The sequence below is a fragment of the Arachis duranensis genome, chromosome 10 (genome assembly GCF_000817695.3).
Source record: "Arachis duranensis cultivar V14167 chromosome 10, aradu.V14167.gnm2.J7QH, whole genome shotgun sequence".
NCBI classification, from domain to species: domain Eukaryota; kingdom Viridiplantae; phylum Streptophyta; class Magnoliopsida; order Fabales; family Fabaceae; genus Arachis; species Arachis duranensis.
The window spans coordinates 104,265,459-104,290,511 of record NC_029781.3 but is presented as its reverse complement, the minus strand read 5'-3'; the positions used below and the strand labels follow the sequence as shown (position 1 = coordinate 104,290,511).

Here is a 25,053-nt window from a genome sequence, read left to right as displayed (position 1 = left end):
TTCCCACTTCTTATCAATCAATCTTAATGATAAAAGTGAAACCTCTATAAAAGAGGTATACTCAAGAGTGAAGATAACATCTAGCTAATAGGTTTTTTTTAAAAAAAAAAAGTACAGTACTCTTTATACTCTCAAATTTTAATGTTAATTTTAAATATTAAATTTTAAAATTTTAAATTTTGAACATTAAATTTTAAGATCTAAATATGAGTCATTAATATAAAATATAATAAATAAAAAACTAATATTTGTTTAATTAACAAAAGGAGTGCAACATTCTAAAAAAAAGTAATTTTTGAATTTGAGTTTTAGCATAGTGCAATATTCTAAAAAAAAAATAATTTTTGAATTTGAGTTTTAGCATCTAAGTTATATTTAAGAATTTGTTATTGATCAATGAGTTATTCTATACATTAAAATAAAATTTGAATTTCTGATACTTAGATTAAATAGAATAATGAACTAAGGAAAAGTATAAAGTACCAATATATTATTTGTCAACTTGTTACTAACAATAATTAATTATTATATTTTAAACGCATTCAAAAAATTACATATATAAAACACTTTTATTAGATATAGCCATAAAAAAACATTTTTATTATACACATTCATAAAGACACTTCCATTAAACATGATCATAAATAAGAGTTGGGCAAAAATTAACAAAAATACTGTTAGTAACGTAGCAGAATTGATGAACTAATTACTAGAGCAACTCGAATTAGTTAGGATTATTACATACATTTTTTTATTATTTTTCACTATATCTCTTTATAAGACAAAGTAAAGAAGGTTGCATACATTTTACATAATTCAAAACAATTCAACCCAAGTTAGTTGTTTGTTTTTTGTTTTCTTAAATTAAAAAGGCCGAAAACCTATCAACTTAGTAGTATCTCAAGCCCAATTTTTTTTCAAAGAAAAAAACTGAAACCCAAATCCAATCGTAACTGTGTAGCCCAAATCCCAACACACTGATACATGTTTGAGAATTGAGAGTGGGTTTGTGAAGAAATTGAGATGCTGAAAGGGAGAAAGGTTTCAGGGCGGGGAGAGGCAGTTGCAGCCACATACGCCTTCGGTCCCGCCGAAGATGACGTCATCATCAAACACAGGCTTCTCACTCGCACAACAACAACGAGGGGCGAGCCTCCATTGAAGAAGCTTCAGAAGAAGTTCACCGCTTTCGTCTCCGAGATTGAAAAGGACGACGCCGACAACTACAGCGACTGCGATAAGCTCGCGAGAGCGTTCTTGCAGGAGCTCACGACTTTCGAGATCCCGCTTCTGAAGAGCAAAGCCATTGTTGATGCAAATATCAGAGAGCAGGAGAATTTCAACGAGCTCAAGGACGAAACGAATCGACAGATCTTGATAGCGCAGAACGACATTGAAGATCTTAAGAAGCTTCTGGAAGAGAGTAAAGTTGAGAGACGGCATAAAGAGGAGTGTGAGGCTATCAGGAAATTGATTGCTCAGCAACCGCCAAGGTCAGAGACGCAGAAGCTCATTACGCAGTTGGAGAAAGAAATCATGGCGTTGGACATGGAGAATACTGCTGGTTCCAGATTGTTGGAGCTTCGGAAGAAGCAATTCGCTCTTTTGTTGCATGTGGTGAGTGGTTCTCGCTTATGATATATGCATTGATGGCTTTATCTCATTGCTCTGTTGTTTTTCTTTTGTAGAAATTGAATCAATTTTGTGGTTTAGGGTTGCCTTTTTGTGTTTATCTGTTATGCTTCTGTGTGGTAAATGTAGATGCTATGAATTATGGCTTTCATGTAGTTTAATTGAATAGTTCCAAACTCAATTAAACGTTGGTGATTTACTCTAGAGCATGTTTAGTTTAGGATAATCAAGTGAAGTACATTTGGAAATTGGAACATCTAGTATTTCAATCCAATTTGGGATTAAAATTTTGATTTTATTAGATCCTATGCTAGGAGGTCAATTCCAGTATTCCACCCACACATACCCTTCTTTCGCTTCCACTTACCCACCCACTTCCGTTATTTACCTTCTCTTCAACCCTCTATATAATGTCCTCGGCTTTTGGAAGCTTTATGGGTATAACAAAGGGGAAGGAGGCCAAATTCTTGTGGCATTGCCTTATGTATGCCCCCAACTGGAGTATGTGGTTGAAGTGCAATTCTTGCACCTTCAATTTCATTTTATGACAATCATGTTTTGTGATAGATAGAGTTCAAGTGCTTGGCCTCTTGTTCGTGAAGAGTACACAGTCTATTTAGAGGATATTCGCTCATATATTTTGAGAGATTGGAAAGCTATGCTTTGTTCATAGTTCTTTTTGTATGTTGTGGTTCTTGTATAGAGGATCTCTTTTCCATCTTCTTTCTTATGATCAACACAAATCTTTTTTTTATCGAAAAGGGAAAAAAATGCTCCTGGTCCTGGCTGCATCATAATGTCAAAGTAAAACTAAACTCTCTAAAAATGCATAAATTGTATAGGTTCATAATATCTAGCTGCCATTGGTCACATACGGCATTCAATTAAATACTCTTATAGATTGAAATTGCATGATGATTTACAATTGATAGGCTTGCCATGGAATACATAGAGGCATTACTTATTGGTGCAGTCTGAATGATTTTAGAAAGAGAACTCATTTTTGTAAAAGAGAATGCAAAAACAGAAATATAGAATGCTATTTAAAAGAGGCAGATAAACAGAACAAGTCATTTGTGCTGAGGAATAGCTGTGGCATACTAGTATGAAAAGTTGGACTCAAGCATGTCTCACTTTTTCTTCTTTATTATTTCTTAGTAATGTTAAAGAGATTTTATTTAGTGGAGAACAAGTATTTACAAATAGACAAAATAGGAACACTAGAGGTTCTCTGTACAAGAACAAGAACCAATAGAAAAAAACTATCAATGTAGTAATTCATGTTATGATAGAGATTTAAGCTTAAATGGGTTTAATTCAGATATGATTTATGACAAGGAACTATGGCCTCATGTAATACGTATAGGCAACCCTGCCTAAGGAGATAGGGGTTTAGTGAATTAGTGCTTAGTAGTAATTCATTCTCTCAGCATTTCTTCTATAATGATCCAGTTTACTTGTTATTAGTTTTAGTCATCCCCCTATAAAAGGGTGAATCACACTTCACATTGTACATTTCTTTCTATCCATTCTCTCTTTGCACTGACGATAATGGAACTCAACACAAATGCTTATTCTTATCTTATAAAGCTAGTCTAAAATTTGGGATTAAATGTGCAAGAGTTATGCCATATTTGTCATTTCCTTACGTTCTTTATAGTAACATATTGTGACCATGTGCTATTTTGCAAATGTAAGCACCTCCCATCTAAGTCCAACATTATTAAAAAGTTCCAACTTTATCCAAACTATATTGTCATACTTGTTAACACAACTATTATCTTTATCTTTTGATGGTTGCAGGAGATTTATATCTCTGTTATGCTCACCTTTGTCAGATGCAAAATTGAAACTGTTGAATTAGTATGTCGATGGTGATTGTGATTCAGACATTGAGACTCTTTGGTTAAAAAATTTCAAAACAAATTGTTTTATATTCTGCTTTTCTCTTCTTCTGTTTTGCTGAAGTTGTTCTTCCAGTCTGTACTTAATATTTTTGGTACATATCGATTAAAGGTTGCCAATTTTAATACAAGCCAATCCTTCTAAAAGGCCAAGATTTATGACTACAGTATTTGTTTTTTACATTTATGAAACAACACTGATTTTCATGTCTTAAAATCTTGTGCCATGTTTAAACCTTTATGCTTGCTGAATATGTTGTGTGATGCTTAGAATGATAGGAAAACTGCATTTATCTATTTTTTTTTCTTTATTCTATCTAATATTTCATCTTTTACTTGTATGTTGTATCCTGCATTTTGGAAAGGAAAATGTTGTGCATGTAAAACAACTTACAGTAACATTTATTCTGTCGCTGTTGCTTAACCTTTCTTCAGGTGGATGAGTTGCAGAACACGATAGAGGAAGAGCAGAAGAATCTGGTCGAGGAGATGAGAATAGCAACCGAGGAACTTAAGAATGGGATGGAGAATGGAAGTGGAGGCTCAGAAGCAATGACAATTGACCAGTAACTAGGTTCGGTCTTCAATCTTGCTGTTGTAACATCATCTACTCTTTAAGAAGCAAACATGGAGTTTTCCCCCCTAAGGTGATTAGGAACCGCTTATAAATTCACTATCAATATATTTGTGCTAATGCTTAGGACCTTTGTAAAACTGCATTCTGATTTCAATGATTTCATCTGAAGGTAGGTCTTTATGTGTATGAATGTGAGTGTTAGTTTATCACAAACCAAATGAAATGAAATCGGGATAGAAAATTTTTTCTCTCTACTCATTTTTCATGTTCATATCAACAGGGAACCTAACAATTTTCTACCACTTGGTTTTGTTTTTTTCCCTTTCTTTTAATCTCTCTTTTGTTTAAGGAAATGCTAATTTGGCAGATAAAAGAGAGTAAACAATCAACAACTACAAGGAAAAAGTTTCAATTGCCATAATTAAGACTTTATCCTTGTAATATTTGATTGTTTATTCCATTTAGCTGTCAATTTAAATTAGCATTCATTCTCTGTTTATTATTTATTATCCAACACTAAAGGTGGGTTTGTATTAGCTTGATCGGGATATGACAATCTACAATAAGTATAGGAAAGTCTACTTCTACCCTGATATAGAGTTTAATTTTGATGCTCTGTGTACTATTATTCAATCAGATTTATAAGTTTAGATGACTTTTGAATAGTGAGCTTGAAAATTAGTTACTTTTATTAATGCTGTAATATCAATTAATTGTCTGCATAAAATTTTTTTTATGATGCATGAAAATTTCTGATATATACCTATGTCATTTTTTTTCCAAATTACTTATAAGCCGAATATATTACATGGCCTTACTCAATTGGCTTTGCCTTTGCAACATCTAATTGACTATACCCCAGAAAGGATAATTTTTTTTTTTTTATAAAATTATAATTAAATCTTTGTCCATATCTACAAGCAAGTGTCGTTTACTCGTATGCAAGGAGGAAGGTCTGTTAATCACGTAGAAAGACGCAATAATCAACGTGAAATCATATTATTTAGTGGTAATCAACTTGATTTGGTAACCGGCGAAAATAGCTACGTGTTTGTGTGGCTTTTATAAGAATCTAATTCTGACAGATTTCTAGTATTAAAAATTCAAAACAAGAAATCTATTTATTTATTTTAATATTTAATCATATATCAATATCAATATATTAGTAAAGTATCCCACTTGCATAATTTTTATGTTACAATATCATATAACATGACATGTGGACAATAAAAAGAAACTACTAAGAAAGTTGATTAATCTCTTCTAATAATATTTATAATTGTGCTCCCCCGTCAATGTTGTAGTTTATAATTTATACTGTATTTGCCTTCTCAGAAATTAACAAATAGGTAGTAGCAATTAGCAAACTTCAGATACATAAGGCAATAAGCACTAAAAAAGAGGGCATTATCATTTATCAAAGCCATATATAATGTGTTGTTGTTGCTCTGATGAGGACCGAAAATGCAGGCCTATTGGGTTTCTGTTAGGCCTACCTTTTGCCTTCGTTTCTCTCCTAATCTCCCTTGTGGGTATCATTGTTTGGATCGTTGGGTAAGTGTTTTTGACTTTTTTTTTTCCCCTATACTCTCATATCTATTTACAATAGATAAATATCTATTATCGATTTTTATAGATGTAAAATTAGTTAAGATGGTAAAGAACTTGGTCCCTTAATTGGGTCGAGTCATGCAACTTCAGTAAAATCGAGTCAACTCAGTGGAGTATTGTGTGAAGAAGTAGCAACTCATACATTAATTAATAGTAAGAAGTCTCACATGTCACGGTTTTAATAGGAACCAAATATCCATTTATCAATTTAAGAGATTCTAATCGATTTATGAATCAACCAAAATATTTATTAACTTATCTTGTACATTATCTTAGTTCAGTTTATCTTATTTTTCCATTAAAAAAATGTATAAATATCTATTATTACACAAATTAAAAAAAAATTAAAAAAATAATACCTAACCTCATAAATCCATGAGATAAATCCATGAGATACAATCCACAGAGACAACTTAAGCATTGATTCAATGCTTCCCTGTTGATATTATTCCATGAATAATACCCACATAACTAGTTACTTACTAATTATCCAATTATTAGATTCGTTTAAAATATGAATTGTGTTGAATATATAAATGATTGGTGTGTAGCTTATAGACGTAAATGGATAATTTTTGGTAGAGGGTTGTCTCTTTTCAGAGGTTGATGAAATTGAATTGTTTTCAGGTTGACTTTGACATGCATATGCCCATGTTGCCTTTGTGTGACCCTCATAGTTGAGTTTGCTCTGGCTTTGATCAAGGCTCCATTTTCGGTCATGGAGTGGTTCACCTCTAAGATTCCATGTTAGAGATATTTGTATCATATGAAGTCTTTGAGTAGTGATGAATATGATAGCAATCCACCGTATATTCTTTTGTTAATTGGTGTATTCAATTTCTTTGATTATGGTTTGATGAATATATAGTGCTCATCATGAAACAACTCTTGGTTGTAAAATCCTGTATGCCAAAATCTGAATTTGAAAGTAGGCTTCTTGTTCTTTGTTGCCTTTCTTTGGCAAGAAGAACAAAAGAATTATTAATCAACATCAACAGATGACTAATATAGTAATATTCAAAGTAAAAAAAATGCAAAGCTCAAGAGATATATTAGGGTTTTTAAAGTTAAATGAATGTTTTTTTGGTTGGCTACGATATTCTCTAATTAACGCGAGAGGTTAAGGATTAATTCGTCGCAGAGCTGATCATTCGATCAATATAAATTAGTTAAACGTTAAATGAATCTTATAAAAGCTTATCTAGCACAAATGGTAGTAGAAAACAATGGTGACACACCATAAGGTGTAATATTTCATCAGCAAAAACCCACTTAGAATAACAAATTTTTCCCATTCTTAAGAATCAAATTAATTTGACCTACTACACAAAACAAATTACTAACCACAATTAGGAACGGATCCAGAAAGTTTAATATGGAGGGGCCGAATTTTAGATAAATTTTTTATTTCTATAAAAATAAATCACATATCTTATTAATTAAAATTAATTCTTTCAAAATGATGTCTTGTGCCAAAAATAAACCATACCTGAAGCTATAGCTGATGTGAACAACACCCTCCTTGCTCTTGTGCCAAAAATAAACCAACCTGAGTTTGTTATTTTCAGGTTTTGTTTTAAATTTTTTGTTTTGGGCTTGGCCTTGGGCCAGCAATGGATGACCCGACTCGAACAACTAGAACCCGCCCGAAACCATATACCCTGGAACCCGACCCACCCTTACTGGTTCCCTGTGTACCCCTAAGGCCCCTTCTGCTTCGTCCCACCCGTTCCTCTTCGCTGCCGTTGACTCGAAGATGCCGTCGTTGCCGGAGTGAAAGCTCCGCCGTTTCTGGGTTGTCGTTGCCTTATCCGAAGCCGCCAGTTTGCCGTCGCTAATGTCGCGCTTTGGTGCCTCCGTTCCTCTTCGTTGACGGTGAAGTAGCAGACCCAACCCAAAGGCTCCTCTGGATCCTCATATTTGCCATAGCAATCTATTGAGATTCTCAGGTAATCCCAGTTACATAACATTCTAAACTGAATTGTCTTTTTCATTTCTCTATTCTCAATTTCTCATCTTAAAGTTGTTTCTTAATTGCACCTTAACTGTTTGATAAAATGCCTGGGTGTGTTTGGATATATATGAACTTTAAGCTGCATTGCCTTATTCCAATTGCCGATTAACTATGACAGAAGACTGCAAGTTTAAGAGCACTCTGATGCCAATAGAAAGCAATAGTGGTTAGCAAGGGTGCAACTTTGAGCAAGCACTTTGGAATGAGTTATTACCACTAGTTCTAAAGTTATAGCTTTTAGCAAGGTGCAACTTTATTTCCGTATAGTTTCTCTGATTAGCATCTAGTACAAGGGCTGCTCCCATTACTGGTGTCATAGGTCGCGATGTTAAGTCCATTGGTCCTTAAGGTGATCGCAGTTAAATTTAAACCAACAATCTTGATTAACAAAACTGAAACAAAATCAAATCATGACAAATTTGAACTGATTGAATTACTAGTTATACTAATTGGATCCCACAGTGCCACAAGAAATGATAAATCATCTGGAAGAGACAAAGGTAGCATCTTCTATTAAAATCCACTGTGGCCATAATGATAATGGCGAAGTCAATGTTTTCAGCTTGTTGCTAAGATACTGAGGCAACCTTATGTGTACTTGAAGATGTATAGTTGATTAACTGTGTTACTGTTGACCATCTTTTTTTAATTTGTCAGCGTGATTAATCTTTCAGATATGCGATCATTGGATTTTACGTCACTGCTTTTATTCTCTGCCATTTTTCGTGTTATTTTAATTATATATGGAGAGTGGCAAGATGCTCATATGGAGGTTAATTATACCGATGTTGATTACCTAGTATTTTCTGATGCTGCGTCTTTAATGGCTTCGGGTGATTCCCCTTATAAGAGGACCACATATCGCTATTCCCCCCTGCTTGCGTTTCTTCTCATTCCTAATTCATTAATCCATCGATCTTGGGGAAAGTTTATCTTCTCAGCTTCAGGTATGGATTTAGTTGTGCAGATAATTATGTCTTGTGTAGTGTATATTAGATGATGTTTAACATAGATTCTTTCTTTTGTTCAGCCAATTTTTCCTTTCATAGGAAGTAGAAAAATAAAAATTAATTCTTTCAAAATAGAGATGGAACTATATCTTATAGCTTATTGCATCAGAAATATGGTTATTACAATGTTGGAGTCACAATTATGAGAAATTTCCTTTTTAGGCCCCTCTTAATTATAAATGCTTAGTTAGGATTTAGTATAAATAAATAGAAAGGATAAGGTTGAAAGAAGAGATGTTTTGTCATTTGGTTATTCTTTTGTAGAGAATGTCAGATCCCTGAATTGAATAAACAATAACAATTTTACACCTTTTTTTTACTTTCTAGTTTCTTCCTATCTCTGAGCCAGTCCTGGTATTGCCCTTATTTTAACGTTTGTAATTAACTACTTTAAATTGAGTCTAGATTAACTTTCTTTATAGAAATCCTGTGTTGAATAATTTTCCAAACGTTATACCTAACCATAAATATCATGTCTAAAATGCAGATTTGCTGGTGGGATATTTTATCCATTTTATTCTACAGCAGAGGAAGGTACCCAGAAAACTCTGCAACTATTGTGTCATGACATGGCTCTTCAATCCATTTACTTTCACCATAGGGACACGTGGGAACTGTGAACCTGTTGTTTGTGCCATGATATTGTGGATAATTATCTGTCTTATGAAAGGTACAGTTCTACTTCTCTATGATGTAAATAGTGTAATGAGTATAGATTGTCAATCTTTTAATCTGTAATCCTTTCTATGTTCTAACATGTGGCTATTATGTTTGATCCACTGGTAGCTATATTTTGGTCATTTATCTTGATATAAGAAAAATCAGTTTTCACAAATAGGTTTTACATTCTGCGTTTCGGTGACTCTTCACAAATATTTTGACCCTAACTTTCAATAAAATGACAAGAATCAATAAAAAAAAAGAAATGTAAATAAAATAGTAAGTCAAATTTTCAACATGTATAGTAAAAAGCCTGATTTTTATTTTTTTAAATGGACAATGATAATAATAATCTTCACTTTTTGACCCTGTTCGATTTTAAATATCTCCTTCCAATCATTCTGAAAGCTAAATAAACTGCAGTATATAATTGATGTTGTATTTGGTGGAATAGGGGATCAGAAAACAGCCTTCTAGCTACGTTTTAATTCGACTTTTGCCTTTCCTCTGTTGATAATTTATGTTAGAGCCTTGCATTTTTTATTATTAAGTTCAAATTCTGTTGATGCTTCAAAGCAACATATTTTTGTAAAAGGTATACAATATTTGATATTTGCATGTCTTTTGAAGACTTCATTGTATGCTTTTGTGCCTTATCTTTTTCCTGCCACATTTTACAGGTAATCTGTTGCAGTCAGCATTTTGGTATGGACTTATTGTCCATTTCAGGATTTATCCCATAATTTATGCCATCCCTATTGTCCTGGTTCTTGATCCAAATTTCTTCCCATCTAATCGGAAACCTATCCTAAAGAACTGGACTGCTGCTCAAGCAGAAAGACTCAATGATGGGAATTGCTTGTGTTCCTTACATAATCTCTTAAAATGCATATTTACAAGGAAGAGGCTGATGTTTGGAATGGTTTCGGCAGCGGTTTTCTTCTTATTTACTGGTTTGTCCTATTATTTATATGGATGGGAATTCCTACATGAGGCACTACTATACCACCTTACTAGAACAGACCCAAGGCACAACTTCTCCATCTATTTCTATCACATCTATCTTCACTATGGTTATGATATTTCAGTGATGGAGAAGCTTATCTCATTTTTGCCGCAGTTCATGGTGCAGCTGGTTCTTATTTTCTGTTTTGCAAAGGATTTGCCATTCTGTCTATTTGCTCAGACTGTAGCATTTGTAGCATTCAACAAGGTTTGCACTTAAATTTTCCATTAGTTCTTATTCCCATTTAATTGTTTGCAAGGACTTTGGTATATTAGATTCTTTATTATGATGCACAACTTTGTCTATATTGGGAACTATGTTGTACACTTAAATCATAAAATTAATATACCTTTTGCAATTTGCAAGCGATAATATCTAAAAATATATAATATTTGAAAGAATATTGTGCTATTTTATTCTAGTTTAGAGTAATTAAGTTAATGCTCAAGACCATGAGTGCACTAATAAATGCTTTTTTATTTTGCAGGTGATAACTGCACAGTATTTTGTATGGTTCTTTTGCTTGTTGCCTCTGATATTACCATGGAGCAAAATGAAGCTTAAATGGGATGGCATGCTTTGCATTCTTTCATGGATGGGAGCTCAGGTCCATTGGCTAATGTGGGGTTATCTGCTTGAGTTCAAGGGTAAAAACGTATTCTTAGAGCTTTGGGTGGCAAGCTTAGTGTTTCATGCAGCTAATGTTTTCATCCTTACATTGGTTATTCGCCACCATAGATTTTCTTCATTTTTCCTAGGTTTGAAGGATGTCAAGTCCAAAAATGTTGCTAAACTTGAATGAGTGACTTTCTAAGTGTCATCTGTCATTAAAAATTCTTATTGTTATTGCTTTCGTTATCTCGGTTTTGCTTCAGTAATTGAACTTCATTAGATTTGGAGGGGAGGTAATCCTGTTAAAATATGGCAATGCATTATGCATCTGCTTATATGCTATGTAAGAATCCTTGCTGAAGTTTAGCTCTCTAGAAAGACACCCCAACAGATGGTTCTACAATGAATGATGGGGCGGGGTGGCAAAATGGGCTAAGACCTAGACCCAGCTGTTGGCCGGCCTAAACCGCCGGAAAAATATCCCGCTGAAAACCCACACTGCCTAACCTGCCGGAAGCCCGGAAAAATCATACATATACAAGACAAGACAATGCATCGATTCAAGAACTAGAAATTTAACTTTATCTGCAAGCATTATTGTCGAATTCCATAAGAGGCCAAAACTTTATCTGCAAATGTCACTAACAACGTGTTTGATTGTCTATTTCATGAAACCCTGGAATCATACACAGCCCATTAGAAAAGCATAGAGAGCCAGCTTTCATATAACCATGTAATGTACATTATTCATGCAATCCCAGTTGCATCTCATTCATCATTGTGTTCTTAAATAACTGCCTCTAGCAAGCTATTGAATCATTAAAACATCAAAAATCCAGTATAAAAAATTAATAACAATAGCTAAAAAAATCACAATATGTGCAATATGCACGTAACAAGAACGGTATTTTTTACCCATTGTATACATGTATGAATGGCATAAAACAAGGAGTGTGATTCCTAATTTCATTTCCCCATCAAATCACAATCAGAATGAGACAGTCATACCTATTCAGTAATAACTAATAACTACCTCTTTCATCTTTCTTGATCAGCATCAAATATCATTTGATTCTAAGTATACAAACATCTTAGCTCACAAATCTCATGCAAAATTCATTGCCATTATTTGCCTTCTCTCTTCCAATAAATGATTCTTGCGTCCCTGAGAGCAAGAAAGAACAGAACTTAATCAAAAGATAACCTGCTCTTCTTCCAGTTAATTTTCTGTTGATTTCTATTTTCTGAACTAATCGAAGCAACTCTCTCCGCTAAAACATGTAAAATGCTGGACTCTTTCCGGTTTCTTATGAACAAGTTGATTGAGATAGCAAGAATTGAACCAAATGAGCTGCTATGAACAGCTGAACATTCGGCAATGACATATTAATCATATGGCTTGTGTTCAAACCTCATTTTCTTGGTCATGTACAAAGCAATCTAAGTCAAGTGTATATCCAAAATCTTTCATATGCGTAATCAATACTTCCAAAACTTCAACAATCTGCTCGTTTGAAGAAACAAATTCACCTCCAACAACAAAACTGTAAACCTGGTTTTTCAATTCAATCCAGCTCATCCCTGCCTCTTTCTTATTTTTAATACCTCTCATAAGCTTCCTTAACCAGGCAGCACCAGTCCAGTTACCTTCAGCAGCAAAAAAATTTGATAAAAGCACATAAGTTCCAGCTCTATTTGGCTTCATTTCCAACACCCTTGAAGCTGCCAGTTTGCCTATACTTCGTTGTTTATGAGCTTTACAAGCCCCAAGAAGGGCAACCCATATAGATTCATCCGGCTTAAAAGGCATATTCTCTATTAGTTGATAGGCTTCCTTTACTCTACCAGCACGCCCAAGCAAATCGACTACACATCCATATATCTCTTGATCGGGTGCAACATTATAAAATCTTGTCAATAGTCTAAAATATCTCAGGCCCTCATCCACTAGTCCGGCATGGCTACAAGCACTCAGAACTGCCATGAACACTATCCTATCAGGTTTGATACCTGATCTGACCATCTCATTGAATAATTTAGTAGCTTCTTTTCCATGCCCATGAGCCCCGTATCCAATCAGCATGGAAGTCCAGGAGACCAGATTTTTGCATGGCATTTGGCTAAATATTTTATGTGAATCTGTTATGTTTCCACACTTTCCATACATGTCAATAAGGGCATTGGATAATGCCAAGTTGTTATTGAAGCCTCTACGAAAAATTCCCCCATGAAGCTGCTGCCCACAATACAGAAATGCTGAGTTACCACATGCAGCTACCACACTGGTGAATGTGAAGCAATTTGGACTAAAACCTTCAGATACCATTTGAGAAAAGATGCAGAATGATTGTTTAGGATCCAATGTCTCAAAACCAGCTATCAAGGTATTCCATGTGATAGTATCTTTCTGACTCATTTCAAAGAATAATTGCTTTGCCTCGCATGCTGAACAAGACTTGAAATACATGTCCAGTATAGAATTCATGACAGGAAGATTGGACTCAAATCCATGATTAATCACTGCAGCATGTACCTGCTTGCCCAAATTACCCAAGCCAGTAGATGCACAAGCTCTAACAGCAATTGAAAAGCTGAAGGGGCTCAGCTCTCCTTCCTCCTGTTTATCACCAAGGAAATATGAAAACCCCATTATACTGAGCTAGCCTCTACCAAGAATTTTAATGTTTTCCTTGAAGTTCCTCTAAGGTGAGTTTATCTCGCAAATGAGAAAATTAGAGGTTACCTACCCTTAATCAATAAATGGTTAATGATTGTGGTTACCTCCTTAGTTTATCACCTTAGAGGAGCCTTAATCTTAACAGAATACATGAGTTTTGTAGGATGGAACAAAGTGGTAGAAATCTCACAGCATCCATTATATGAATACACAATTTAACATTTTGTTGAAAAGAAAAAAAAATGTGTTCTCTATTGTTTTTTTTGCTGCTATGAGACCCATCGTTTTGAGTAAAACAAACATGGATTTGGAACCAGAAAAGTTGAAGAAAAGTGGGAACCTACCAGAAGCATTTGGCGGAAAGCTCGAAGGCCACCATAAGCATCTCCTCTATGAGTATATCCAGTTATCAAAGTTGTCCATGAGACAGCATTCTTGTTAAGGATACTCTCAAAAACCATTCTTGCACTGTCCATGCTACTACAGCAAGTGGCATACACATCCATTAGTGCATTATCAACATATATGGATGACCCTTGAGTACCATTCTTTATAGCCAACCCATGAACCAACTTCCCACACAAAAGCGCACTCAGCCCCTTACATGTCTTCAAAACTGCAGACAAGGTGAACTCGTTAGACCGCGTCCCGTATCTCAACATCTCACAGAACACGTTCCACGCACGACCATGGTGGTTGCAAGAATTGTAGCCAGTAATCATAGCAGTCCAAGTGACAACATCTCTATGTGACATTTCATCAAACAGCATGCGTGCTTCTTCAATGGACCCCTTATCAAAATATGATTTGATGAGATCAGTGGCTAAACCGGAAATGTCTTTGGGGCAAAACGGTGCAATAGAATTCAATTGGGTGTCATCGGCAAGAGAGTTATGGACAATGGTGGGGATGGGCCGGAAATGGGTTGGGGACAGTAACTTCCTAGTACCAGTCATCATCTTCGTCCTTGTTTATGAAGAGTGACCATAGAAGAAGTTGTTTATTTTTTCAGCATAAGATGATAGAAAAAGTTCTTCATTTCTTCATTCAGGTGGAATCAGTGGAAATTACTTTCTAGTGCCATGACTTCATATGAAAAGTTGTTATTTCAACCTGTAAAGAATAATGATTCTTTCCTCTAAATTCTGTTTTTTGTTCATCATCCGGTGTGATATTTTCAAGTTAGGATCATAGGTGAAAAATATTTTGGTCAAGCACAATTTGGCCTTGTTTTGCAATTTGAAAGCTGATATATGTCTTGATCAAGAAGTTAAATGTATATTGTTGTGTAGCTTGTGTTCTGAGATTTGTGCAGGGTGGAAGGGTTACGTGTACCTCAATGGCAAATTATGGAACTGGGGATAATGCAGGAAATGAGTCAGGTTACATTGTAGGAATGATCACTTGTTATCCTAAACCAGGTTCTGTAAAGATCATTGATGGCGAAAAATTAAAGAATAATGCTAGACATCCAAGTCTTTGGATCTGGATCCTCTAAAGTTGTATTGTCATTTTAGAGAAAAAAAAATACATCATTAATCACCATTGAATTAAGATAGTGGGACTCACAGATAATAAATATTACAAATTCAAAGGTGATTAAAGTATTACTTTATCACTTTTAGAGAATCTTTTTCCCTGAATCTTTTTGTTAACCAAGCCCAACAAAGTTAGTTTAACATAACAAAAATCAGTTATGGCTAGTATTATTCAAAATCTTATTGTTTAACTTGATTGGACTTAGTTCATAAAATGACTTGGATGTGTAGCATTACTCAAAATTAACTCTGGAGCACTACAGCAGCACCACGCGAGGTCACACCGGAGTCATGGGGCTTTTCTACCAACTGGTTGCAGAACAGCTTCCTCATCAACACTACTTCACTCATTCCTCTCCCTTCTTCAGGAATATAAACAATATATTTAACTCATTTTGGCAATAATGTTAATGGGAGTGGTGTGTCATGTAATATAATATAAATATGTGGAAAGTAAAATAAGTTATAGCATATGATACTTCTAAATTAAATTAAATTAATATCTTGTATGATAAAAAATAAATAAATTTAAGCCTGTTTAAAGCTGTTTAAAGGTGTTGGCCGGCCTAAACCACCGGAAAAGTATCCCGCTGAAAACCCACACTGCCTAACCTGCCGGAACAATCATACATATACAAGACGAGACAAAGCATCGATTCAAGAACTCGAAATTGAACTTTATCTGCAAGCATTTTTGTCGAATTCCATAAGAGGCCAAAACTTTTTTTCGCCCTATACAAATGTCACTAACAACGTGTTTGATCGTCTATTTCATGAAACCCTAGAATCACACACGGGCCATTAGAAAAGCATACAGGCCAGCTTTCATATAACCATGTAATGTACATTATTCATGCAATCCCAGTTGCATCTCATTCATCATTGTGTTCTTAGCAAGATACTATCACATATAAGCATAAATCACCATACATCAGAACCAAACTACTGCTTAATTTCTGACAGAAAGAGGGGAAATAGAACAATTATAGTGTTCCAAAAAAAAAATCCATCGCTCGCCTTCAGGCTCTGAATTCCTCATGCTATGACTTGTTCATGCTTTCTGCAGACGACAAATAGAAAATGATATAAGGCCTGAATCAAATGAGATGGAAAGAAGAGATGTAAGGTTGCACATGGGGGGCATCTCTAACCTGCATCGGAAGGTACAATTTGAATTCTGGTGGTAGTTCCTCTTCAGAATACAAGCGATCGGAGAAATATATCCTTCTCAGGCGACAGTTTGCATGCACTTGAACCCGCAGGGTCTCCATATAATTTGTGCCATATGCTCTCTTCGTGAAGTCCGCTAAGTTCAACTGGATTTGATTCCACCCATCATCCATTCTAAGCGGCATGGTGCAAATGTATGGCTTAACTCTAGTGACAGCCTGTAACATACAAAATAGTTCATCACTTGGGATGCATAGCTGAACAGTAATTCATACAGAACAAGGCATCTATGCTTGAAGATGAAAGGTGTTTACTTCCGAAAACCGGTGACCTTGAGATTTGCTTTCAAAGAAAATGCAACAGTATAAATAAGCAAATATATCTTTTTAGTAGTAATTAACATCATCATTATCATTGAGCTTAAAAATGATCGCTTGGTACTAAATAACTGCCTCTAGCAAGCTATTGAATCATTTAAAATCAACACAAGTCCTTACAAGATTTTCATAACTAGTATGTAGAGCTAATATAAACTGAAACCTTGTCAATATTTTTATTTTGATCATGAGAAATTTTAAAATGTCTGGTTTCATTCCCTGTCATCAATTTATCTCCATTGAATGTTAACATGACAAGAGAAAAAGAAAACAATTTTATAGGGACTAAACATATTTAAACCCAAAAGTGTAACATTTTACCTCATAATAATATCAATAAATTAGAAAAGAGAAAAAAAAAATGTCAAATTGCACATTCATCAAACTGGGCAGAGTTGCAACAAGTGTTGTGGGCCATAAACAAGTTCTACATTAAATAATATTATAATTTTATGCTGCAGAATTATTCAAACTAGTGGAACTTTTTTGTACAATGTACTTCCACAATTGGATTTAGACAAGGCAAACCAAGATTTTAGCCAGAATTTCTGTCAAATAATAGAGTACTCATACGTAAAATGGACATTGAATAAATAAATGGCCAAGAGATTTTCAAGAAACCCATACAATGCAAACAGGGGCAGACTTACACACTTGGAAATTAGATGCTCGAAATCGTCTTCTGACATTCTTATCGTCCAAAATTTGAATCTCAAAAGTGAAATACTTCTTTAGATTCTTCACAATCATAACAAGGAATGGAAGTTTTATGCCAAGTGTTGCAGCTGGGTCAGCTGGGCATGTAATGTATGTCGACTGAATATTTGATCCAACTATTTCCAGCACATTTGATTGTATGTCTTCATCCTGTGGTCGCTTTATATGTCCATTCACAACTATAAAACGGTCCACGACAAAATTAGTCATACATCATATTCACCTTGGAAAGCCAAGTTGATATAATAATTAGCAGGTTGAAACAGATTTCATTTCCATACACAAACCTAAAATCATTGGCAAATATTTTATTGTTTGTTTTCAACAGACTCAACTTTTATAATTAAAAAACTAAGAACTTCTATAGTTACTAAAATACTGTGTTAGAAGAGGTATCAGCAATGGGAAAGAGATTAGGGATCCTATTCCTTGGCAATGCGCCAAGAGCACTAGAATGTACAATTGGGGAAATTCTAACTCTGAGGAATGAGAGCCTTTCTCTCTATTACAAGCTGAAACAAATGATTAGACAACACAGAAACTTCCCACTCTCATTATATCACTCTTACTCCTAAGTGACATTTTAGCAGTGTTTCCCGCCATTTCCTCCCTCTCTTTCTAACAAACACAGCTGCAGCCACTAAGTTTTCTTCCTCTGTCTGTTGTAAACTACTTAGAATCTGTTCCTACCATACTATATTCAAGTATTCAACAGTCACAAGTGAAGTTAGAGATTACAAAATCTCACAAATCCACATCACAAGTTTGGATTATAATCTTCAACAGTTACGACATATTGTGGGCATAATAATCTGAAAAAGCAGGAGTTTTCCTCAGAGGCACAAATTTAAACTAAAAGCAGATACATGAATTAGAATTAGAATTAGGATGCAAAGGTTTTCAGTTCAATGAGACACACAGTAAGTTGACAAATTAAACTAAGAACAGAATAATTCTCCTTCACCACATTGCACATAATGGAAATGCCAAAATCCATTCCTTCCATGTGCACTTAGTTCACATAAATTCTTTCACAACTCAAATAGTTAAATAATGATAGAAAGGTACGACCCTAGTTGACCAACATATTTCTTATAAAATGCAAGGTTATATAATTTTAATATAAACCAATCCAAATATGACCAACCACTTTATACAGTTACACAATAACAGTAACAGAAGGCACATACCTTCTTTGTCCCATATCTGCAAAGGTTTGCTCCTAAAAATAAAATAAGGAACCAATAGAGTTACAGTCTCACCATTTTTATAGTAAATATTCAAAAGTCAAATCATGTAGACTCAAAAAACACAACATACCCAAGGCTGTATAAGATGGAGAGAAATCCAGATTGGAAAGTGTTCTTAAACATTCTCTGCACTAACAAAAGAAGCAATTATATCAGCTTCGTCAACAAATACGGGTGCGCATTGGTTCACACTAGCAAAAACAAACATGACTAAAGAAGGAAATTGTTGTTTCAGCTAAATAAAACTAAGCAAGCATGTTTTCTAACATTCATTGCTGATTATGATTAAAGTAACTCAAGTTTATGTATCTACTATCTGTATATTTCGATCTTAGAAACACTATTCAAGAAAGTAAAGAATAGATATCAAATAAACAGAACGCAAATTGCTTCCGTCTAGACATAGAAAATACCAAGTATTAGTATTCATAGTCACATGTGCCACCCTATAAAGTATAAACACAGTAAGGAAGATTTCCAAATGAAACGAGATTTTTCTCAGTTTCAACTCTACCAGATAGAAGATTCTGGATAATAGTATTCACCCCTTCCGTTTACATACAATCTTATTAAATCAGCTCAAATTGTTCGAAATATTTAGGTATGAAAACAGTCGCACACAACGCGGAATCAGCGACGCGATGAATAATAATCATTCATACACCAAAACAATAAACCACAATAAATTAAATCAAATCAAGAGTAGAAAACATTCTAACAGCGAAAAATTTCTGAAGTTAAGAACAACAGAATACGCAATGAGGGAAAAACACTCACACAGGAACGGCGTCGTTACTGGACCTTGCTCTGCACTTCTTCGATACCCTTTGCTTTTTTTTTTTAAACTATTTTTGGGAATGAATAAAAGGGTATTCAAAAGAAGGGTCATTGACTCATTGGGTCAATAATGCGAGAAGTACTTTTTCCGGTTTTGTAAACCAGACCGGTTTAAGCAATTGGCTCAGAAATTTAAAAACCCAACATGGTAGAACAGAATTAGAACCGAATCAAATCAAATCAAATATATAAATATAAAATATATTATTTAGAATATATCATCATTATTATAAATTTAATAAATGATCAAATTGGTACTTCCGAATTTATACACGAGTCAAATAAATTTCAAAATTTTCAATTTGATCAAATTACCCCCTTCAAATTAACTAATATGAATCAATATATTTTTACCACAACTTTTTATTGAATTAGAGACTACCATAATACACATTAATTAATTTAAAATACTAATTTAATTTAATTAAAACTTAGGAATTCAATTTTTATACATAAAATTTATCAATTACAAATTTCTCTCCTTAAAAAAATCCTTTTATAAAAATTGAAAATTTCTTTTGACTTGACTTCATATTGAAAAATCAGTATGTAATTAAGCTGATTTTTCATCAATTTTTACCAAGTTCCAACCCGTACTTATTTGAGGGCCTTATTTTTTTTCTCATTGTAAAATTAAATCTTAATTTGAGGATAATATTTAAGAATACAATTTTCCAATATATATTGCATTCATATCAACTGTAAATCTGAAGCAACAAATTTGATCAATTCAAGCATTTACATTCCAAGAAAACAAAACTGAGCTGGTTGGGCACAGCAAGCATTGAATAAAACTAAATAATACAGATAATTATGGTATAATGCAAAGGCATATATATACACATGCATATTGCATAAACTGTAATAGTAGGACTGAATAATTACATGAACTTGGTTTTTCTTTTCTTTTTTTCCTCTCTTCTTTTTGGTATAGCTACTTCCCTACAGCTACCAATCACATCATCTAACCAAACTCTAGCATGAAAGACTTCTTCACAGGATTTCCAAATTCAATATGTGAACTCATGTCTTTCTGTTGGTTACTTATTTCAAACCACGGAACCTCGCTGTCTCCTGGTAGTTTTTGTTGGTTGGGATAGTGAAATTTCTGCGCAGGATTTGAGGCTTTTGAGTTTTTAGTGTATATAGCATTGCTGTCAGTCACTTCTTGCTCGGAGCTTACGGTTGATGTCATCATAGGAAGACCATGCATGTTATACTCTATCTTGTTGAACATAAGGTTCGCAATCACCCTGTCGACGCAGTTCGTCTCCGATTCCATCGGAATCTTTTCCTGAGACCTAAAAGCACAAGATGAATCAAGGGTGTCAATAGTACAGAAGTACAGAGTATAAACGGCACTATCTTTGAATCCTTGATACCATGAGAAATTCTTAGATGCTCTTGGACAAAATCAACTCTCTTGCACCACTATTACTGTTATGGAATTTGACCAAAAATCAATTAAAAAACTTGTTCTTATGTAATAACCAAAAACAAGATGCTGGTTATGTGAGGAAAGGTACAAAAGCCATATCAATAGAAGAGATACGAGGTGTTTACCATGGAAATAAAGATATGAAGGATTACAACGAAAATAAGGATCAAACTTCAGAGAATGGTGGAAGCAAAACCTAGATTCCTAGGAGTTATCTTGGGAGGAGTTTTTTTTTTAACCTGTTTTGATATGAAGATTTAGATTTTAGTATGGTTCGTTTGCTTGAATTTTAAACTTACATGTAGGTTCGGGCGACGGATACTGATAAAGAGAGCAGAGAGAAGGCGATCCAAAAGACTGATGCCACCGATGACAGCACCGTCAGCGAAAATAGTATTGCATGAGAGAAGATGATTGCTTATTTTGGTTAATTTAACCATGGTTAGTTTATTGTAATAATTTTTTAAAATTAAAACATGAATGGCTTTGAGAAGGAGAGTTCTAAGAATTTCTCTTGATAAAAAAGATATATTAAGATGCATCTTAGTATAATTCATCATTAAACAAGTTATAATGCATCGGATAGGGGACAAAAAAACCGAATAGATATTAAGCAGACTTAAATCATGTACCTCACTGTTTGATTTTGATCCATATGTAGCATTACATTTTTCATGTCAACATCTTTTTCCTGGTCTTGCACTGAATGCTGATGTTCATTATTTCGGGCAAGACGGTATAGAGCATCTCGGAAGCAAATACGGGTCTTTTCAGTGAACTGGTCAACAACAACAAAAAAAAAAGGCATAAGTTTCCATTAAATTAATCATATGTCAAGGATTTGTGCTCTCAGTCGCTTCACCTGCCCAATCACCATCTCGAGATCATGCAGTATAGATTCCTCAAGCGATGATTGCTCGTTCAAGACCTCGTCCCTGCTGGATTGCTCATAAGAGTCTAAGACGTTGGCTGGCAGTGCCTTGAAAAGAAATGAAATGGATTACATTACATTATAAGTTTGAAAAGCTGAAGCTACATATTACAATTGTATGCTTTATTTTATTTTTTTTTCCAAAATGATAAAAATAAATGCAATATATGATGGCTTCACACTAAAGATATACACACTTTTCTAATTATACCAAAAGTTCAAGACATGTAGAAAGAGAGAAGAACATATAAGGAAGCCTAAATCCACAAACACAAGCAATGGACAATCCATTAAAACTTAGAGCAAGTAGAGATTTAGAACAAAACAAGATGTCCAATAAAAGGATCAAGGATTTCTATGTTGCAAAAGATTTCATAAAAGAAACTTTGATCCGTGCTCCAAAGGGCAAAATAGACATTTCAGAGCTTTCAAGACACTCCAAATATGGTCAATTCTGGCTGCCACTGAAAGGTTTAGATAATTAGATTCGTGAAATGACGTGGACTGCTGAGAAATTTTTAGATGAATGAAAATTTTCCTAGTTTATACAAATGAAGTTGAATGACTCCCTTACTATGAAGTTCCTATTCGAAAAAATATCACTGGATAATGTATTTAAAAGCAAAAAATAACTCCATTGAGTGGCATGCAAAGAACCAAATCAACTGAAAATCAAATCACTTAGATAATTTGTTGAGTGTATTGGAATAAGGAAATTTGAACATTCCCATCTTAATATTTTGACTGCCACATGCACACGTGGGCACATACAATTAGATGACAGAATACAAGTGTAAACATTGCATGCATCTTTCTATTGGTGTGTATGCATATGTGTACATATGTAAATTAAAAAATTATACAAACAGCTGATGGCAAATCAGAAATTAATTAAATTGTACCTGCTAAGCCATGTGATAGATAAAGCAACTTTTAAACTAATCAACGAGAAGTATTATCACCTTTATATCAAGGAGATCATCAGAATTTGAAGCTGCAGTGTGTTTCTGCAGTTGACCTGACAAAAAGAAAATATGTATTTTAAGATATTTTGCATCCATATCCAACATGCTTGTTTGCACTGAATATCTAGAAAAGAACAGTCACCAGGTGTAATGCATTGATTTTCGGGTGAAAAGTTAAATGATTTCTCCAGGTTATCGACATAGGGAAGATCTTCAGGTACATAATCCCTGAATTATGTGAAGGAAAAAAAAAAGTGAATGATGTAACATCATATTCGATATTTATTTCAATTAGATTAACTATATGCCTATGGTAAGCCAGTGAACATTGAACAGCCCTGATGTGTTTCAAAACAGAAATGTTGGAAGAAAATTGAAGCCTTTATCATGATATCATATATATATGCTTATGGAGTTTATAAATAGTGTGTTAGTCTGTGTTTCATTAAAGAAATTCACAATTGAGTGGACAAATAAAATCGACAGAGCAATTCAATTAGCACTCGACTTCCTAACATGCAGAGTATACTAGTGCCAAGCCAAAGCAATTCAAAGAACAAAACCAGGTATCAAAACTGTGGAAGTTAAGCTTGTACAAGAAAATATCATCGGTCTGTTTGAATCTCGGTAGATCTTGAAGCTGGTGATTAGGCTGATCACATGAAAGTGCAGTTTGTTGAAAAGATTTCTCAGGCAATCCGCCACATACACTTGAACTGCTAGACCCATCTTTGTCTTGTAGAGATGATTCAAGCTCAATTTGATTATTCAAACTTTCATTGAACCGATCATGAATCGATGATTCAAGCCTGAATTGGTTATCGAAACTTTCGTCCATGAAATCCATGACAACAAACTTTTTCGGCAAATTAAAACCTTCATTTGCATTTACTCCCCAGTTTGACCAACAGCCTGGTGAAGGATGCCTATCCAATAAATCCTGATCTTTTGGAACAAGAAAATCGTTAACATCACTCCCGTAGTACCAATCCATGACCTAGTATCTGTACACAATGTTAAAAAGAAATGATGATCAACATGCAAGAAACAACAACCTTTATCATAAGATATATGCAGAATTTTCTGACACACAGACTTGGAGTAAAACATTCATAGCAGAAATATTAGAGTCAAACTGAAATTTTCAAAATGATTAAAATTTGAAGAACCATAAACCCTACAAAAGATGTCATTTACACACTAAAATCAGTCGCAGTATATTTGTGTACAAATACATATGTAGTTTAACTCATTTTTAAGGTGTATTTTGTATTTCAATATGTATTCTACAGCTGATTTTGGTCACACTTAGCATGGTTGTAAACCCTATAGTTCTAAATGAATTCCTTCACCCCTGTGCTGTGGCCACATCCCACAGATAATGTGAAGAAACTAGCAAGTGAGTAACTATTCTTGAGGTGTGTTTGGTCGCAGAGTTAAAAATGAGGTGAAAATCTTAATAGACGGCATTAATGAGTAAAATTTTAACTGCGAACCAAACGTAACCTTATAATCACAGTATACGATCCAAGAAAGTAGAAACTCCATTATTCAGGGAAACAGTTTCTTCTATATCACTTTTCTTTCCAAGATCCACTTCAATTAAGTTCTAGAATCTAGAATACATAAATACGCAAATCAAATAAGAACAAAGTATAATCAAAGTATAACAAGTGAAACAGCTCAAGCATCCTTGCATACACACGAATCATAAAAATACCAAAAAAAAAAAGAAAATAGAAAATAATAAAACAAAAGAAGGCGAAAGGAGAATACTGGTAAGAGAAACAGAACAAAGCTTTGAGAGGAGTCAGAAACGAACACAAACTTGAAAATGAAATAACGAATTGAAACCAATTAGGTTGAAACCTGAGAGTGTATTTATCTTATCATAAGAGCAAGCAGCTAAAGGCAGAGGCGGCTATGGCTATGGCTATGTTTTTCAATAGGGATTGGAAATTGAAATTGAAAATAATAATAATATTATAAAATAAAATAAGAATAAATAAAAATGAGAGGGTCAAAATGGGGGGCAACTAGTAGGTGGTGTACCAGAATGAAGACTGAACGAAGCAACAGAAAGACAGTTGTAAAGAAAAGAAAGAGGAAGACATGGTATAGAGGATG

At 34.2% G+C, this 25,053-nt stretch overlaps 6 protein-coding genes across 15 annotated transcripts; 3 read left to right on the top strand and 3 right to left on the bottom strand.

Moving 5' to 3' along the window:
* Nucleotides 1-999: 999 nt before the first annotated feature.
* On the top strand, nucleotides 1,000-6,548 carry LOC107471958 (THO complex subunit 7A). Of its 2 annotated transcripts, XR_002369667.2 has the most exons (3): nucleotides 1,000-1,617; nucleotides 3,972-4,183; nucleotides 6,352-6,548. XR_002369667.2 is itself a non-coding variant. In XM_016091515.3 (2 exons), the coding sequence occupies exons 1-2, from the start codon at nucleotides 1,024-1,026 to the stop codon at nucleotides 4,104-4,106; spliced, it is 729 nt and encodes a 242-aa protein (XP_015947001.1). In that variant the 5' UTR covers nucleotides 1,000-1,023; the 3' UTR covers nucleotides 4,107-4,367. The 2 variants fall into 2 exon arrangements, 1 of the variants encoding a protein (XP_015947001.1); XM_016091515.3 differs by lacking the exon at nucleotides 6,352-6,548 and having other exon boundaries at nucleotides 3,972-4,367.
* LOC107471957 (signaling peptide TAXIMIN 1) lies at nucleotides 5,420-6,609 on the top strand. Its single transcript, XM_016091513.3, has 2 exons — nucleotides 5,420-5,667; nucleotides 6,352-6,609. The coding sequence occupies exons 1-2, from the start codon at nucleotides 5,546-5,548 to the stop codon at nucleotides 6,473-6,475; spliced, it is 246 nt and encodes an 81-aa protein (XP_015946999.1). The 5' UTR covers nucleotides 5,420-5,545; the 3' UTR covers nucleotides 6,476-6,609.
* Nucleotides 6,610-7,427: 818 nt separating this feature from the next.
* LOC107471999 (GPI mannosyltransferase 1) lies at nucleotides 7,428-11,387 on the top strand. 3 transcript variants are annotated; one of them, XM_016091569.3, is made up of 5 exons: nucleotides 7,428-7,673; nucleotides 8,413-8,685; nucleotides 9,236-9,418; nucleotides 10,089-10,621; nucleotides 10,902-11,387. In XM_016091569.3, exons 2-5 carry the CDS (start codon nucleotides 8,415-8,417, stop codon nucleotides 11,214-11,216), a joined length of 1,302 nt encoding a protein of 433 aa, XP_015947055.1. In that variant the 5' UTR covers nucleotides 7,428-7,673; nucleotides 8,413-8,414; the 3' UTR covers nucleotides 11,217-11,387. The 3 variants fall into 3 exon arrangements, with proteins under 3 accessions (XP_015947055.1, XP_015947056.1, XP_015947057.1); XM_016091570.3 differs by having other exon boundaries at nucleotides 8,396-8,685; XM_016091571.3 differs by having other exon boundaries at nucleotides 7,429-7,673; nucleotides 8,539-8,685.
* Nucleotides 11,388-11,867: 480 nt separating this feature from the next.
* Nucleotides 11,868-15,151, bottom strand: LOC107472047 (putative pentatricopeptide repeat-containing protein At1g56570). Its single transcript, XM_016091620.3, has 2 exons — nucleotides 14,048-15,151; nucleotides 11,868-13,643 (listed from the first exon to the last, which is right to left on the bottom strand). Exons 1-2 carry the CDS (start codon nucleotides 14,660-14,662, stop codon nucleotides 12,432-12,434), a joined length of 1,827 nt encoding a protein of 608 aa, XP_015947106.1. The 5' UTR covers nucleotides 14,663-15,151; the 3' UTR covers nucleotides 11,868-12,431.
* Nucleotides 15,152-16,042: 891 nt separating this feature from the next.
* Nucleotides 16,043-19,625, bottom strand: LOC107471996 (uncharacterized). Of its 3 annotated transcripts, none has more exons than XM_016091564.3 (6): nucleotides 19,533-19,625; nucleotides 18,826-18,886; nucleotides 18,696-18,727; nucleotides 17,443-17,684; nucleotides 16,393-16,629; nucleotides 16,043-16,301 (listed from the first exon to the last, which is right to left on the bottom strand). In XM_016091564.3, the coding sequence occupies exons 2-6, from the start codon at nucleotides 18,876-18,878 to the stop codon at nucleotides 16,293-16,295; spliced, it is 573 nt and encodes a 190-aa protein (XP_015947050.3). In that variant the 5' UTR covers nucleotides 18,879-18,886; nucleotides 19,533-19,625; the 3' UTR covers nucleotides 16,043-16,292. The 3 variants fall into 3 exon arrangements, with proteins under 3 accessions (XP_015947050.3, XP_052111166.1, XP_052111167.1); XM_052255206.1 differs by having other exon boundaries at nucleotides 18,826-18,881; nucleotides 19,535-19,579; XM_052255207.1 differs by lacking the exon at nucleotides 19,533-19,625 and adding an exon at nucleotides 19,270-19,432 and having other exon boundaries at nucleotides 18,826-18,881.
* Nucleotides 19,626-20,312: 687 nt separating this feature from the next.
* On the bottom strand, nucleotides 20,313-25,053 carry LOC107471859 (protein LNK3). 5 transcript variants are annotated; one of them, XM_052255197.1, is made up of 8 exons: nucleotides 24,796-24,972; nucleotides 23,523-23,930; nucleotides 23,069-23,154; nucleotides 22,924-22,979; nucleotides 21,893-22,009; nucleotides 21,663-21,808; nucleotides 21,330-21,387; nucleotides 20,662-20,893 (listed from the first exon to the last, which is right to left on the bottom strand). In XM_052255197.1, the coding sequence occupies exons 2-8, from the start codon at nucleotides 23,918-23,920 to the stop codon at nucleotides 20,807-20,809; spliced, it is 948 nt and encodes a 315-aa protein (XP_052111157.1). In that variant the 5' UTR covers nucleotides 23,921-23,930; nucleotides 24,796-24,972; the 3' UTR covers nucleotides 20,662-20,806. The 5 variants fall into 5 exon arrangements, with proteins under 5 accessions (XP_015946857.1, XP_052111156.1, XP_015946858.1 ...); XM_016091371.3 differs by lacking the exons at nucleotides 21,330-21,387; nucleotides 24,796-24,972 and adding an exon at nucleotides 24,979-25,053 and having other exon boundaries at nucleotides 20,313-20,893; XM_052255196.1 differs by lacking the exon at nucleotides 21,330-21,387 and having other exon boundaries at nucleotides 20,313-20,893; nucleotides 24,703-24,972.